At 38.8% G+C, this 14,539-nt stretch overlaps 1 protein-coding gene across 9 annotated transcripts in view; it reads left to right on the top strand.

The window, feature by feature from the left end:
• Nucleotides 1-14,539, top strand: part of cfap20dc (CFAP20 domain containing) — a 488,877-nt gene that overhangs the window by 306,511 nt on the left and 167,827 nt on the right. For 7 of the 9 annotated variants that reach the window (XR_010020441.1, XM_063067989.1, XM_063067990.1 and 4 more), the window contains one exon: nucleotides 204-568. The exons of 1 other annotated variant lie outside the window; for it this stretch is intronic. Coding sequence is in view for 6 of the 8 variants with exons in the window: in XM_063067989.1 (XP_062924059.1) it covers nucleotides 204-568 (365 nt within the window). In the remaining 2 variants the exon portion in view is untranslated. Of the gene's footprint in view, nucleotides 1-203; nucleotides 569-14,539 lie in introns of those variants that run through there. One more of the 9 variants, XR_010020442.1, reaches the window with a different exon arrangement.

A 14,539-nucleotide genomic window follows, 5' to 3' on the forward strand; every position in this document is an offset into this window, starting at 1 on the left:
TCTGTGAAGTAAATCATTATGGATGATGGGATTATCAAAGAGCATCTCCAGTCTAACATTGGTCTGAATTTAGTGCATTTATTGTAATATTGTAAAATATGAAATATTACTAACAATTTACCTAGTTTTCATCGGTAGTTTAGAACATCGCTACAATAGATATCATAGTAGAAGTTCTAAAACAACTTGATTAAATTTTTCAGACAAATGGCATTTTACTGACCAGTCAGAGGACAGTTTCCGTTTCAATTTCCCTCATCATTCCACACCCAAACCAGACCGTTCCAGAGACAATTCATGTTCAGAGCCAAAATTCAGCGAGACGAGAAATGAAAATAATTTGGCATCTTTAAGTGAAGATGATGAAAAAGAGGATGAATTGAAATTGAAGGACATATTTACATATTCATCACAGCCGAGGTCAGCTCCTCGTGGAAAGTTACAGAATATCTCATCACAAGGCATTATGTGGACAGTGGATATGAAGGATGATGGAGAACAGGAAATGGCAGATGAGAGCGAAGCTGAACTGGAGTATGATTTCCATAGAAATTGTAGCAGTGAGGAGGTAAGTTCTATTTGAACTAGTAAGCCCTAGCTGAAGGATTTCTGACAGATATTAAAATGTGCAGTGATTTATGTTGGCAAATCTTAAATGTCGTTTCCATGTCATCTGAACAATATGGTATCTTCAAATGTGATCCTGAAGATATTCTTAGTTTTTTAGTAATGATAATTATTGTAAAGACCAAAGGCAATTCAAACCAGCTGAGTTCATCTGTATATTGTAATTTATATACACCAAGAGCCATTGAGCCTGGATTGAAAGAATCTACTTAATCCTTAAATTTTGAAAAGAATTACATTGGTGAATAGATTCCTAGGTAATGTTTAATAAGGCTGTAGCACGCTATAATGATAATTGTGGACCAAATTACTCTCAGCTGTGTGGAAAAAACTGGTACAGGTTTCCCTTGCCATCCAAAGGTAGAGCATTCCAATGAAACGGTTCGTAAGCCGGAATGTTGTAAAGCGAAGAAGCAAATACCATTTACTTATATGGGAAAATTTTGTGAGTGTTCGCAGACCCAAAAATAACCTACCAAATCATGCCAAATAACACATAAAACCTAAAATAACAGTAACATATAGTAAAAGCAGGAATAATATGATGAATACACAGCCTATATAAGGTAGAAATACTTTTCCACAATCATTACTGCACTGCTCTCTGTAGCGAAAATCTCACGCAAGCGCTCTCAGCAGAAACACGGTGCAAGCGCCGTCGGCAAAAACACTCTCTCCAGTAACCTTTAAGCTATAAAGCTGCCAAATCAAACCAAATAATACGTAAAAATACACAGCCGATATAAAGTAGAAATATTTGTATGTACAGTGTAGTATCACTTGCAGGAATTGGAACAGCACCGAGCACACTGATGATGGTGTGTTAGGCTGAGTCCTCGGAGGTTGGGGTGATGCAGTGGTCCCCACCCTCCAGGCAGCAAACCGATACCGATCCGCGAAGCATGCGGATGTCGGCATGTAAATGTAAATGTCGGCCCAGATCAGAGGCAGCGCAATCGGCAATCGCCTCTGATTTGGGCCGATAATTAACGTGCCGGGCGGCACCTAATTAATTAACTTGTTTATTTCGGCTTTTTTTCTTAAAGATGTGCTGGGTGCATCCCGGCTACTGCTGCATTCTCCGCGAATCGGTATCTGTTCGCGGCCGGGGGGTTGGGGTGGTGGGACACTGGGATGTCATCTGTTTCCATCAGGGCAGGCAGGTCATCTTCTCCTATGTCTGCCTGCCTCGATGTCGAAGGTCGAGGTTCGTCATCTGCTGTGGCTGATGTGGAAGGCTTGCTTGACTGCTTAGCCTTGCGCATTTTTAGATCATACAGTTCTTTGTAAGCACTCAAACCATCTTGCAAATATGCCCTAAACCAACGTACCCTTTCAAAATTAAAGTCATACTTTATCATTGCAGCGAAAATCTCACGCAGTTGCTTCACGTTCAGTTCCTGGACGACTTCACTTTTGGTCCGTTCGCTACTGCATTCGGTTTTGATTGTTATCCTTCCAATTGCATCAGCTCTTCATCTATCAGTTCTTGGTCATGAGATGCCAAAACCTCTTCAACGTCATCTTCGTCAACTTCCACAAGCTAAACTCACTTTGTCCTTACTTCATTCACCACGATCGAAACGCATAATTATGTCTTGTTTTACGCTAAGTGTAACACCCTTACGAGCTCTTTCAGGCTTTTCCGATACCTTAGAACTCATCTTGCTAACGGCTGCTCACAGGCACGTGTTTAAGCAATGCCGGCTAGAATGCCGTTCCGAATCCCGGGGAGAGCGGCTGCTTGGGGCGCGCGCTGCTTTTTTATCGCGCGCTGCTTTTTCCGCATGCTGCCTTTTTTCGTAACAGTGAAAACACCTTCTGTTAGCGAAAACAGGTTTCATAAAGCGAACGTTTGAAAAGCGGGGGGCACCTGTATTATTACAGGCGTGCATTTTACACAAAAATTATTTTTACTTCCAAAGATTAGTAGCATTCACTGGAAAACAGTGAACATCTAGTGCCATAGTTTCAAAGAAGGTCTGATTGTGAGGATAATTTCAGTTCCCAAGCAAACAATAACTAATTCAAGAAGTTTCACATTTTTTAGTGTGTATGGTTATTGTAAGCTTGTAAAAAAAAACTCAACTGAATGCGCTGCCATTCTCCTTAATTCAGATACCATTAAAACATTTTGACTCTTTGGCAACATATTTCTCAATTCACTCCTTGCTTTCAGCATTCTGGCATGGTGCAAGAGCATTAGGATGTATTGGAAAGCGTGAAGCATGTATGAAAACAAATAACATATATCAGAAGATAATGAATATTATCATACACAGAAAGAAAATACCCAATATAAAGTGCAACAGATAGAAAATATAGAGATGAATTACCCAAAGTCAAGAAAATTCAGCACAAGATAGACATAAATAAAACTAGTAATGGAAAGTGAAAAGATAAAAATATAGTAAATTAATGAGAGACCAAAACAAAATAGCAACATAAAGAACAGAGCAAATAAGAAGCCAGTGAATTTATGGGTGGTTGTCCAAATAATGAGGCTGTAATTTAATCTTGAGTTCATATTCCTTCTCATCTTTTATGAATGTCGACTGAGTCTTGAAATTAAATTGCAGCATTTTATTCTGAATTTATCATCTACTATTTTTGTAATGTGTCCAGAGCTCTCAATTGAGTGGAAATGGTATTAATGAGGGTTAGAAGTAATGCAGAAATGCCAATGATTGAAGCGAACGTGGGGCAGTTTTGACATTACTTTCAAATAATGTCGTCATGTGATTCACAGGAACCTATAGTAATGCTTCTTTTGTGATTTTGTACACATAAGTTATGGTATTATGTTAGACTAAATTAAGCCAACAATTTCTGATGATATTTTAAGTTATAAAAGAGGCTTGAATAGTTTATGAACATTTTTTGAATATGGACAATTTTACAGCTTTATATTCACTTTCTCCCTTGCTTAATTTGTTTCCAATATTTTACTGGTGATTAATATGAATGCTATTTAGTTCAGTGCTAAAATTGCACAGAGTGAAATTCTATTCACCTTTCAGAATAAAGCTATCATTTAATTCAAAGGTAAGTATGTTATGCGTGTCATTTCCCAGTCAAGCAAGCTGCCGAGAAGATTAAAGGAAAATGGTCTGAAGTATCAAAGGTCTTTTTGTCATTCATTTGGTCCTTTTTTAAGTATTCAATAGAGAAAGTAATTAGCATTATTTCCTTATGTGACAGCATCTTTAGATGTTCTTTCAAAAACTGTCAGCTGTACATTCTGAAACAGTGTTTTTAAGGTTTCCTGGATGTAAAGATGATTTAACGACCAAGAAAGAATTTTAAAGAGGTAGAAGTATGTAATCTGGAAAATAGTGGAAGACTTTCCAATATTTATTAAAAAAGATAATTGTCAAAAACATGTGAGAAAATGTGTCATTTTAAGTGACCAAACACCAGAAACAACCATAAACTTTGTAACTTCAGATTTAATGTTCAGTTTAATGAGAGATGGTGTTAAAATTAAAATTTTAAATGATTGTTAATTTTATACTCAATGTATAATTCTCTAGGCCTTGCCCTCTGATTCAGATCTAGGCAACGGGACTTCCATTTGAACCCCACAAAGATGCAATGAAAAAAACACAAGAGGAAACAAAATAAAATATACCTTAAAATTGATAGTGGTTGATTTTAAAGACCGTCTAAATGGAAACATCACTTTTGTCTTTTTTTTTCAAGTGTGCTTTTGTTTCCTTCCTTTCTCTGAACCTTCCTGTGTTTTTTTTATATATAAGACTATACCAAGCTACACTGCTTTAATATTTTTGCTTCCAGCATAATTTTGCGTGGATAAACTGCTAGGTAGACTTATCTATTCTCCCTGTCTATTTGGTTGTTGTCACATCCTAGGTATAATTGGAAGTATCGAGTCATAATTTGCTAATGATACTAATCTAGGGATATGGTTAATAATGTGGAAACCAAAGTGCAAGATGACAACAATTGTCTTTAATGCGTGTGCCCAGTTAGCTTGTTGGAATCTTTGGCCTATCAATCAGGTTTATTATCATTGATATAAATTGTGAAATTTCTCTGTTTTGTGGCAGCAATACAAAGACATAAGATTATTATATGTTACAATCAATAAATAAATAATGCAAAAAAAAATAGCAAGGTAGATTTCATGAGTTCCTAGACCTTTCAGAAATCTAATGGTAGATGGGAAGAAGCTGTTCCTAAAATGTTGAATTTCGGTCTTCAAAGAATCAAAGTACATTTATTATCAAAGTATGTGTGCAGTATGGACTTCCGGTGAGGCACGAGGCAAGATGGCAGCACGGCACTGCGTGCTGACTTATAACCCTCCTTTTTCAAGTTCTTTAGGGCTCATAGACGCTCTTAATACAAGGTTGAGTTGGAGAAAGATCTAACTAAAGACATGGCTTCAAAAAAAGATCCAAATTCAACCAGGAAACAAGATATCAGCAGATGACACTAAGCTATTGATTCATCCGAGGAAATAGCTATGCTAATTAAGCAAACAATGACAACGGAGATGGAATCGCTGCAAGAAACAGTAGCCCACATGCTAAAGGAGTCACTGGAAAAGGCTCTCGACCCCATACAGAAGTATATGGCAGAGAATGGCAACATTCTCCGGTCGTTAAAGGAACAAGCGAACATTCACGCTAAAAAATTTAGCACGGTGTTCAATGAAATAGACAACATTCAGGTTTGCTTACGCAAGAATGAGAAAGTTACTAACTCCTGTCTCGCGGAGGTGTCTAAGATATGCAAGAAGTTAAACGACTTGGAGGACAGATCCAGGAGAAACAATGTGCGGCTGGTCAACTTACCGACAGGCGCTGAGGGCGACGATCCAAGAGGTTACCTCCAGAAGATGCTGCCTAATTGGAGTCCAGCGCTCAAGAATTCCCACAGCACTCCATTGGAGATCGATAGAGCACATAGGATCTTTTCCAACAATACCTCAAGACTGCAGACCATGATTTTTAGGCTTCTACGGTACACCGACCAGCAGGCTATCCTGGAGGGCGTGAGGAAAGCGAAACCTACTCTCCCTGATGGCACCCAGCTGCAGTTCTTTGCCGACTACAGCCCCGGCACGATGCAGGAACGTCAGGGATACAAGGAGATCCGCACTAAGCTTCGACTGAAGGGGATCAACTCGTTCCTCATATACCCGGCGATTTTGAGAGTGAATATCAAGGGCATGAAGATGTCGTTTAACTCGGCAGAGGAAGCGAAAGAAGTTCTGAAATCATCGGTGCTGGGAGATATGGAAGAAGACCCTGGCTAAAGTCCACACGCCCCTCGGGAGGAGATGGAACTGCATTTAGAGCTCGGACCAGCCTGTATGCGCAATCTAACAGGCACGGGCAAGTTAACATCCTAGGTGTGAAGTTTTCTGGTTATTCTTTTATTGGAAAGTCTTTCATTGCACTTTTGTATTTAGTTTATTAAGGAGCCAATTTGTTTCTGACTATTGCAGGTCAGAGTTTTAAGGTGATATTGTATATACCCAAATGTAATACTTCATCGAGAATGAAGCTGAAAAACAGCAGTTTGTTCTGACTAACTTTAGAACGTTATGTCTCCAGTAGACTTGATTACATTCTTGGGCACCAGATAAGACGTCATTGGCACCATAGCTAAGCGACGGTCTATTAAAGCAATATAGCTGTTGGGGTCTAGATTAGATGTTATAATATATTTGAGACGGAAATGGTTTTAATTACATAGGTTAACGGGTTTGTCCAGGTTTCTTTTTTCTTGTCTCTTTGATATGATTGTCTATGAGAACTGCTTTGCCTTTCTAATTTGTTGGTGCTAGAGGGGGGCGGCTAATGTCAGTGTTCAGTGTCTGACATTGCTAAGTGACACTCACAGATGTTACAAAGTAAAGGGTTGAATGGGGGTGGGGTGGGAAGGGGGTAACTCAGGGCTCCACCACCAATTTACAACAACAGATCCAGGGGAAGATGAGCAACACAGATAAATTAGAAAATCTTACTATTGTATCATTTAATATTAGAGGATTAACCTCTCCCTACAAGCGTTCAAAGGTTTTAGATTTCTTACGCAGAAAGAAAATAGATATCGCGCTGTTACAGGAAACACATCTTAAACCTAATGACACTCCCAAGGTTCAAAACCACTTTTATAAACCCATTGTGGCATCAGCTGATGGTACTCGTACGAAAGGAGTTATGATATTAATGAGACGTAATATTAATGTTTCAATTGAAAGGACCGACGCCGACAATAAAGGACGTCTAGCTTTTTGCTGCACATCCATTCAGGGTAAAAAAGTTGCATTCATTAGCCTATATGCCCCAAATATATTTGAGGTTGAATTTTTTTCCTCAATTACCTCACAATTACTGAAGTTAAGTGACTACCAACTATACGTTGGTTCGGACATGAATGCTTTGGTAAACATTAACCTCGATCTTCCTCAACTATATCAAACTCTCAAGAATCTGCTTCCAAAGCACTTAACCTTTTTCTAACGGATTTAAATTTAACTGATGTATGGAGGGTGCATAATCCATCTGCTAAAGACTATACCTTCTTCTCCACAAGACATAAAACTTTCTCTTGGATAGATCACATTTTTACATCCCCCGGTCTGCTGCCTTTAGTACATTCAATAGAATTTTTGCCCAGACATCCATCTGATCACAACCCAGTCATATCTACTTTTAATTATGGCAAAATTAAAATAAGGCTACTAGGTGGAGGTTTAACTCCACCTTTCTAAAATATAACAAATTTCTATCACAACTGAGAACAAAACTGACAGAATTTATAAATTTAAATAAAAATAGTGTCTCAGATGTGACAGTGATTTGGGCCTCCATCAAGGGTTTCTTACGAAATAACGCCATGTGGTTCAGTTCTCACCTACATAAAAGCCGGCTTCAAAAGATTTCCACCCTAGAAGAAGAATGTAAGGTTTTGGAGAATGATCTCAAAAGGATATACACCATAACAAAAGAAAACGAGCTCAAAACAAAACAAGCAGAATTAAATGATTTATTAAGAAGCAGGGCAGAATATATGATCCATATAACCAAACATAAGTATTACGCAGAAGGCAGCAGACTGAGCCATCTTTTAGCTCTAATGCTCAAACAACAGGAAGCTAAAAGGTCTATACCAGCGTTTAGATGTGCTAAACGTGGAGTAGTATCTTCAACAGAGGAAATAAATGAGACATTCAAGAGTTACTTTAAAGAGCTGTATACAAGTGATTCAGTTCGTTCTGAGATTGACTTCACAGATTTTTTTAGTACAAACATGGAGTGTGCCAATTACCGTCCAATCTCCTTGATAAATGCCGACCTCAAGATATTTTTTAATTTGTAGATTAGACCTCCCTACGTTGTCATTAGAGGACACCAAAACTCTAGACTCAACTATTACACTGGATGAGCTACTTAAAGCAGTCAAAGCTACAAATAAGGGCCGTACGCCAGGCATAGATGGCATACCTGTGGAACTTTACCTAGCACTTTGGGATATTCTTGGACCAGTATGGTTAGAAACATTAAATTATGCTTTTGGAAATGGCGCTTTCCATAGAGATCTAAACACAGCCCTGATCACAGTTATACCTAAGCCCGGGAAAGACCCCTTGGACTGTGCCAGTTACCGTCCAATCTCCTTGATAAATGCCAACCTCAAGATATTTTCCAAAGTCTTAGCCAGTAGACTTGAGACAGTAGTTGGGAAAATAATTAGCCTAGATCAAACGGACTTTATCAGGGGGCGTCTTGCATCTGATAATATTCGCCGGCTCTTACACATACTGAGTGCAACTCATAAAATCCCACCTGCCTGTGGCCTGCTATTTCTAGATGCTGAAAAAGCATTCGATTGCCTTGAATGGCCATATCTTTGGAGAGTTCTAAAAGAATTTAAGTTTGGCGATAAATTTATCAATATGATTCAAACACTGTATGCTAATCCTTCAGCCCGGGTATGTGTGGGAGGAGGTTTCTCAGAGTTATTTGACATAGGATGGGGCACACGACAAGGGGACCCTTTGTCTTCTTTAATTTTTACTATATCTATTGAACCGCTTGCACATTTAATTAGAAACTCTCCTCAGATCTCCCCTATTACAATAGGTACAACATCGCATTCAATATCACTTTACGCTGACGACACACTAGTTTATATGGCAAATGTTCTACAAACTCTCCCCTATGTTTTAAAAACACTGGAGCAATTTGGATTTCTTTCAGGATACAAAGTTAATTTGTCAAAATTAGCACTGATGCTGATTAATACGGATAAAAGTAAGATGTCTCTCCCTTCCCAGATTAAGGTTACAAATGAGGTCCTCTACTTGGGTATTAAGGTTAATACTTCCCCATCATCTGTGGCTAAAACAAATTACTCTTTAATTCTGAAAAAAATAGAAGATATTAATAGATGGAGACACCTTCCAGCATCAGTCCCAGCCCATATATCGGTCATTAAAATGAACATCTTACCCCACATTAATTTTATCAGCTCAATGATCCCACTTACACCTCCAGCAGGATATTGGCAAAAACTGGACTCCTTACTACGATGCTATGTTTGGAATGGTAAACAACCCAATATAAAATGGTCAGCTCTACAATTCAAAAAGTCGGATGGGGGATTGGCATGTCCAAATTTTAAATTGTATCATTGGGCATTTGTATTAAAAAGTCTTAGCTATTGGATGGAAGAGGATAAAGTTTCATCATGGAAAAATATAGAACAAGAGCTAATAGCACCAATAAGGTTGAAGGACTTTCTCCTTATAGGTATGTCTACCAAAAAATGTGATTTGTATTATGGTCCAATTTTAACCCATATGCTACAAGTGTTTAGAGCAGCAGAAAAATTCCTAAAATTTAAAAACATATGGTGCAATTCATCTCCATTATGGAACAATAATCGTTTTCTATCTGGGGGGAAACCATTCACTAACAGAACTTGGGAGGATAAAGGTATTACTACTCTTCAAGATAATAATGGGGCAAGTACTATCCTCAGCTTTCAAGAACTGATATCTCTATATAATATTGATAAACACTCTCTTTTCTTCTACTTTCGAGTAAAATCAGCTTGTAAAGCCTACAGTGTTCCCTGGGGGTCAGATTTAAAGGACCATCCCATTTTAAGTTGGATACAGAGTGCTCCAGGACAGATAGTGTCATATTATCTATGATAAATTAAACTCCCAGAATTATATGCCCACATCTGGAATGAAAGCCTGGGATAGGGATATATCTGAATTGGGACAAGACTTAGACTGGGATGCGATTTGGCTTAATGCTGCCGGTGCTTCGAAAAACCCAAATCATTGGTATATACACTTGAAATTTTGTCATAGAGCATATTTAACACCGAGAATTAGACATCAAATGGGACTGGTTCCTGACCCTTAGTGCTCATTTTGCCCCCATGGAGCCATTGGCTCTTTTATACATGTTGTATGGGAATGTCCAGGGGTTTTTGGTTTGTGAGGGAAGGTTATCAGTACTCTTACAGAACTAACAGGGGTACAATTACCAATGGACCCCGCTGTACATCTTCTAAGTGATGACTCCCACCTTTCCCTTACCGAAAAAACACGCAAAATCTGGCTGGTAGGCCTGACTGCAGCTAAGAAGACTGTAGTCCAGCGTTGGAAACCTCCCCATGATATTTCAAATACTCACTGGCTTCAGAGCTTTTTGGACATTTCTTACCTGGAACTTTCATCAGCAAGAGTAAATGATGCACGACCAAACACAATCTTAATGTGGCCAAATTTGATATCTAACTTAAAAAACCTTTTGTTAAAATAGGAATGCTTTGTCTGTGTATATACTGCGATTCAGTTGGTTGGTGGAGGGGGGAGGGATGGGGGGAGAGGGGGTGGAGAGGGGATGGTGATGAAGATTGGGGGGGTGGCTGGGTTAAACAGTCAAAATGTAATTGGCAATTGGTTGTATTGAATGTATTTTGTTGGTGTTGCAATAAAAAATTAATAATAAAGAAAAGTATGTGTGCAGTATACAACCTTGAGATTTGTCTTCCCACAGACAGTCACAAAACAAAGAAAACCATGGAATCCGTTTAAAGAAAAAAATCAATCCCCCCCCCCCCACCATGCGCAAAGAAACAAATCATGCAAGTGGCAAAAAGAGTGAGAAACATAGGATAAAAACATAAAATTGAAAGAGTCCTGGTATACCTAGTTCACCTTAGTTCTAGTTCCATGTAGCACTGTGTCATTCTTTATCTGCTGACCCAGGACTCCAGCACCATCCTCTGACAGTATTGAGGGAGAGATAGAGACCATTCAAATACAGGGACCTTCCTCTGGGAGCGGTGAGCTAGAGGGAGAGAGAGACAGTCAGAAAGACACCTTCCTCCATCCACCAGCCTCTCGCTGCAAGGGAGAGGCTCGTAGACGGCGCTGGACACCTGCTAGCCACGATGATTTCAATCTTCCTCGATGCACTAATCGGCGAGATCGGTAAGAAATGTTATCAATCGTGGGCTCACACCCCATCTCCAGACTTCTTGGCCTCGAGGCCGCATGCCTCACAGAACACAATTGGAGACAGCAAAGTGTGGAGTTGATCTCTCAATCAGCCTGAAATCACACCACCAAAATGTAGACCATAGGCTCCAACAGTAGCAGAACCACATTTGACAGAAAAAGATGACGTGAAAGAAGTAGTTTCATGAACATCTGGAGGATGTCACCCTCGGTCATGTTGTTTGCTGGTGCCATCTTCTTCCAGAAGTCTTCAGACTCCTGTACCTCCCTTGGTCCCACCTTTTGAAGATGTTCTCAGTGATGAGAAGGGTTGTATTCATTTGGAGCTAGTTGAATCTACAACCCTCTACAGCCTCTTTTGATCCTGCACATTGGTGCCTTCATACCAGGTAGTGATGCAAATATTCAGGATGCTCTCCACTGTACATCTATAGAGATCTGCAAGTCTTTGGTGACATACCAAATCTTCTCAAGTTCCTAACAAAATACAGCTGCTATCATGCCTTCTTCATGATTGTGTTAATGTGTTAAGTCCAGGATAGATGCTCTCAAATGTTGATGCCCAGGAATTTAAAACTCAAAGCAGAGAAGTAGCATTCCAGATGGTACTGAAAACATTGAACTGATGCATTAGAAGCACATAGAAATGCTGAAATAGTAGCAGAAGAGATGGATGACATCTCAGGCTATGTACACACCTCTACAGCCAAGCACCAATGTGAGACTCTTCCATTGCCACTTTTTCCTCTTCATTCACCTTACAACCCACAAAATCAGAGTGGAAGCAATTTTTCCTCAATCCCGAGGGCCAATCTAAGAAGTAGAAATGTCTTAGGAGGAACTTGTTAACACATAGGATGGTACAGATGTCAAATCTACTGTCAAGAGGAATGTTTGAAGAAAATAGAACTATGCCTTTGAGAAGGAAAATTAAAACATACCTTGATTGATAATTGATGATTAATTAATTTGAAGGATAATTGATTTGAAGGATTCAGGGTCTTGATAAGGGCATCCATATGAACTTTTAAAGAACTGGCATTATTCTGTTGGAATAAATGATCTTGTTCTTTGGTTAGATGCTATATGGCATTGTATTTGGTTTATTTTATATCAAATCTGAGGCAATATCAATTGTGACATTGTTCATTCTAATGCTCAATTACTTTACCTATTTGTGTATATATTGATATATCTGGAAAAAAAATGGTTCTCATGGGTCTGGAATTACTCAGCAATGATGAGTCCACACCTCTAAATTTCCATATTTTTCCCATTACAAACACAGCTGTGAAAAGAAGACTCAATTGAGCTCTCGTTCACTGACATCAGCATTATTCATGGACAATAAATGAACTGTTACAGCTGTGGTGCATCCTCTTTATTGCCTGGAATTGACATCAGGCTAACTTATTAGCTTTCCTGGTAGTAAGATTGTCAGCTTTCCCTTCAGGAGGTTTGAGAGAGAAGTCAATACTTTTAACATTATCACCTTTTCAAAGAACTGTAAGGCTCTGCCACATCCTCTTCTTTTGAGAGAAACTAAATGTAAGGTACATTGTTCCATAATATTATATATTGAGTGATGGTTGTGCTAATAGTTCACATGTTTCCATTCATTAAGCTGGTAATAATAACATCACTTTTTAGAGAGCTTCTAATTGTTCAGAATTCTACATGAGTTTACCTCAATCAGCCATTAACAAGGTCTAGTCAAACACAAGGTGATTTTATCGTCCTCTTTATGGTTTATTGATTCCCTTTTGGAGTGTAAGGAGTCACTTGAGAGATGCCAGAGATAGCTCTTTCACATTTTCTCTGCAAAATCCATCATTTTCTTTTCACATCATTTTAATTGAAATTTTGCCCCTTTGCTTTTGAAAGTGGATCCTTTGGATTCACTTCTGTAATCTGCAATAAGATAACTCAAATTCACACAGTTATTGGACTCAATATTTGCCTTAAATGTTATGTGCACTCAGATTCTCCTGCAGAAAAGTTGCCATTGAAGGTCAATTCATTTCGTCAGAATCATGTGGAAAAATTCAAACACAAAGAGGTTCCTTTTTATCATAATTGATGTTATCATAACAGATTGTGATCAGTGAGAAAAATATTTGAAAGGAGATGCTAACTCAAGCAGCCTCAAAAAAAACCCGTGGTTGCGCCCAAAAAAAGTGATCCAAACGCTTCATAATAAGCAAAACTTTGAAGAAGTTGATGACGAATTTGAGGCAGAAGTTTCCAAAGTGTGGGAGTTTCTAAAGAGGTGATAAAGATAAAGGGGGAAAAGGGGGTGCTTTTGGTAGAAAGGGGGGCAGCTGTGGGATTATAGGCTTAATTTAAGAAATGAATTACTTATTATAAGCATTTGATCCTCAGTGCCTCAAAATTGATTACAGTGATTACATAATCACCTCATCTCTTGCTAACCCACTGTTCTCTTGGACTTTACTCAAAGTATGTTATAAGTGTTGAAGAGCAATGTGACACTTCTGTACTTGGCATATCGTCAGAAGTCTAGATTGAACAAATTGATTGATTTCTGGGCCCGGCCTAATTAGGGCTAAGAATTATTAAAGAAATGGAGGGTGTTGGAAATGTTATTAATGTAGGTGGATGAGGGAAGATGGAAAGTAATGAATTCTAAAGGTCATTAACAGACTGAAATGATGGGTATTCTGGAGCAATTCTCCTTGTGGATCTGGGGGAGGAGAGAGAAAATATTTTGTGTGTTTGGGGACTAGAGAGCTGGTGGTTTTGGATTTCTGGAGTGCCAAAGGTCAGTGGACAATGGTCTGAAGTTCTGAAAGGTAGTTGTGATCCAGTGAGAGATGTGGTGAGGTATCAGGGAGCTGGTACACCAGTGCCCCAAACAGTATTAACACTGCCATTGGCAGTAAGTTTTAACGACAGTTGAAATTGGTCCTTTGTAAACAGGAGTAAATTAGAGGGTGAGAATGAAATAGAAAAATTAAGGTAGTCAGTGTTATTACAGTGGTAATAGAATCATAGAAAACAACAGCATAGAAACTAGCCCTTTGGCCCACCTAGTCCATGCCGAACTGTTAATCTGCCTAGTCCCATTGACCTGCACCCAGACCATAGACCTCCATTTCCCTCCCATCCCCCTCCCATCCATGTACCTTTCTAAATTTCTCTTAAGTGAAAAGAATTTTTAAAAAAGACAGCAGAGGGAGGAGTTCAAGTACAAAAATTTCAAGTACAGAAGGATAAAAGGTTCATTTTACACAGTTAAGAATCCTGGCCAAAGGAGTTGGCTGAAAGTCATGAAGATGGCAATGTGATTGAGCTTGGTATGTATTGAGATGGCAGCAAAAGGGGATGCAGATAAGGTATCCACTAAGGATTGCTCATTCAGGATCTGAAAAA

Source organism: Mobula hypostoma, chromosome 15 (genome assembly GCF_963921235.1).
Source record: "Mobula hypostoma chromosome 15, sMobHyp1.1, whole genome shotgun sequence".
In the NCBI taxonomy this organism is placed as follows: domain Eukaryota; kingdom Metazoa; phylum Chordata; class Chondrichthyes; order Myliobatiformes; family Myliobatidae; genus Mobula; species Mobula hypostoma.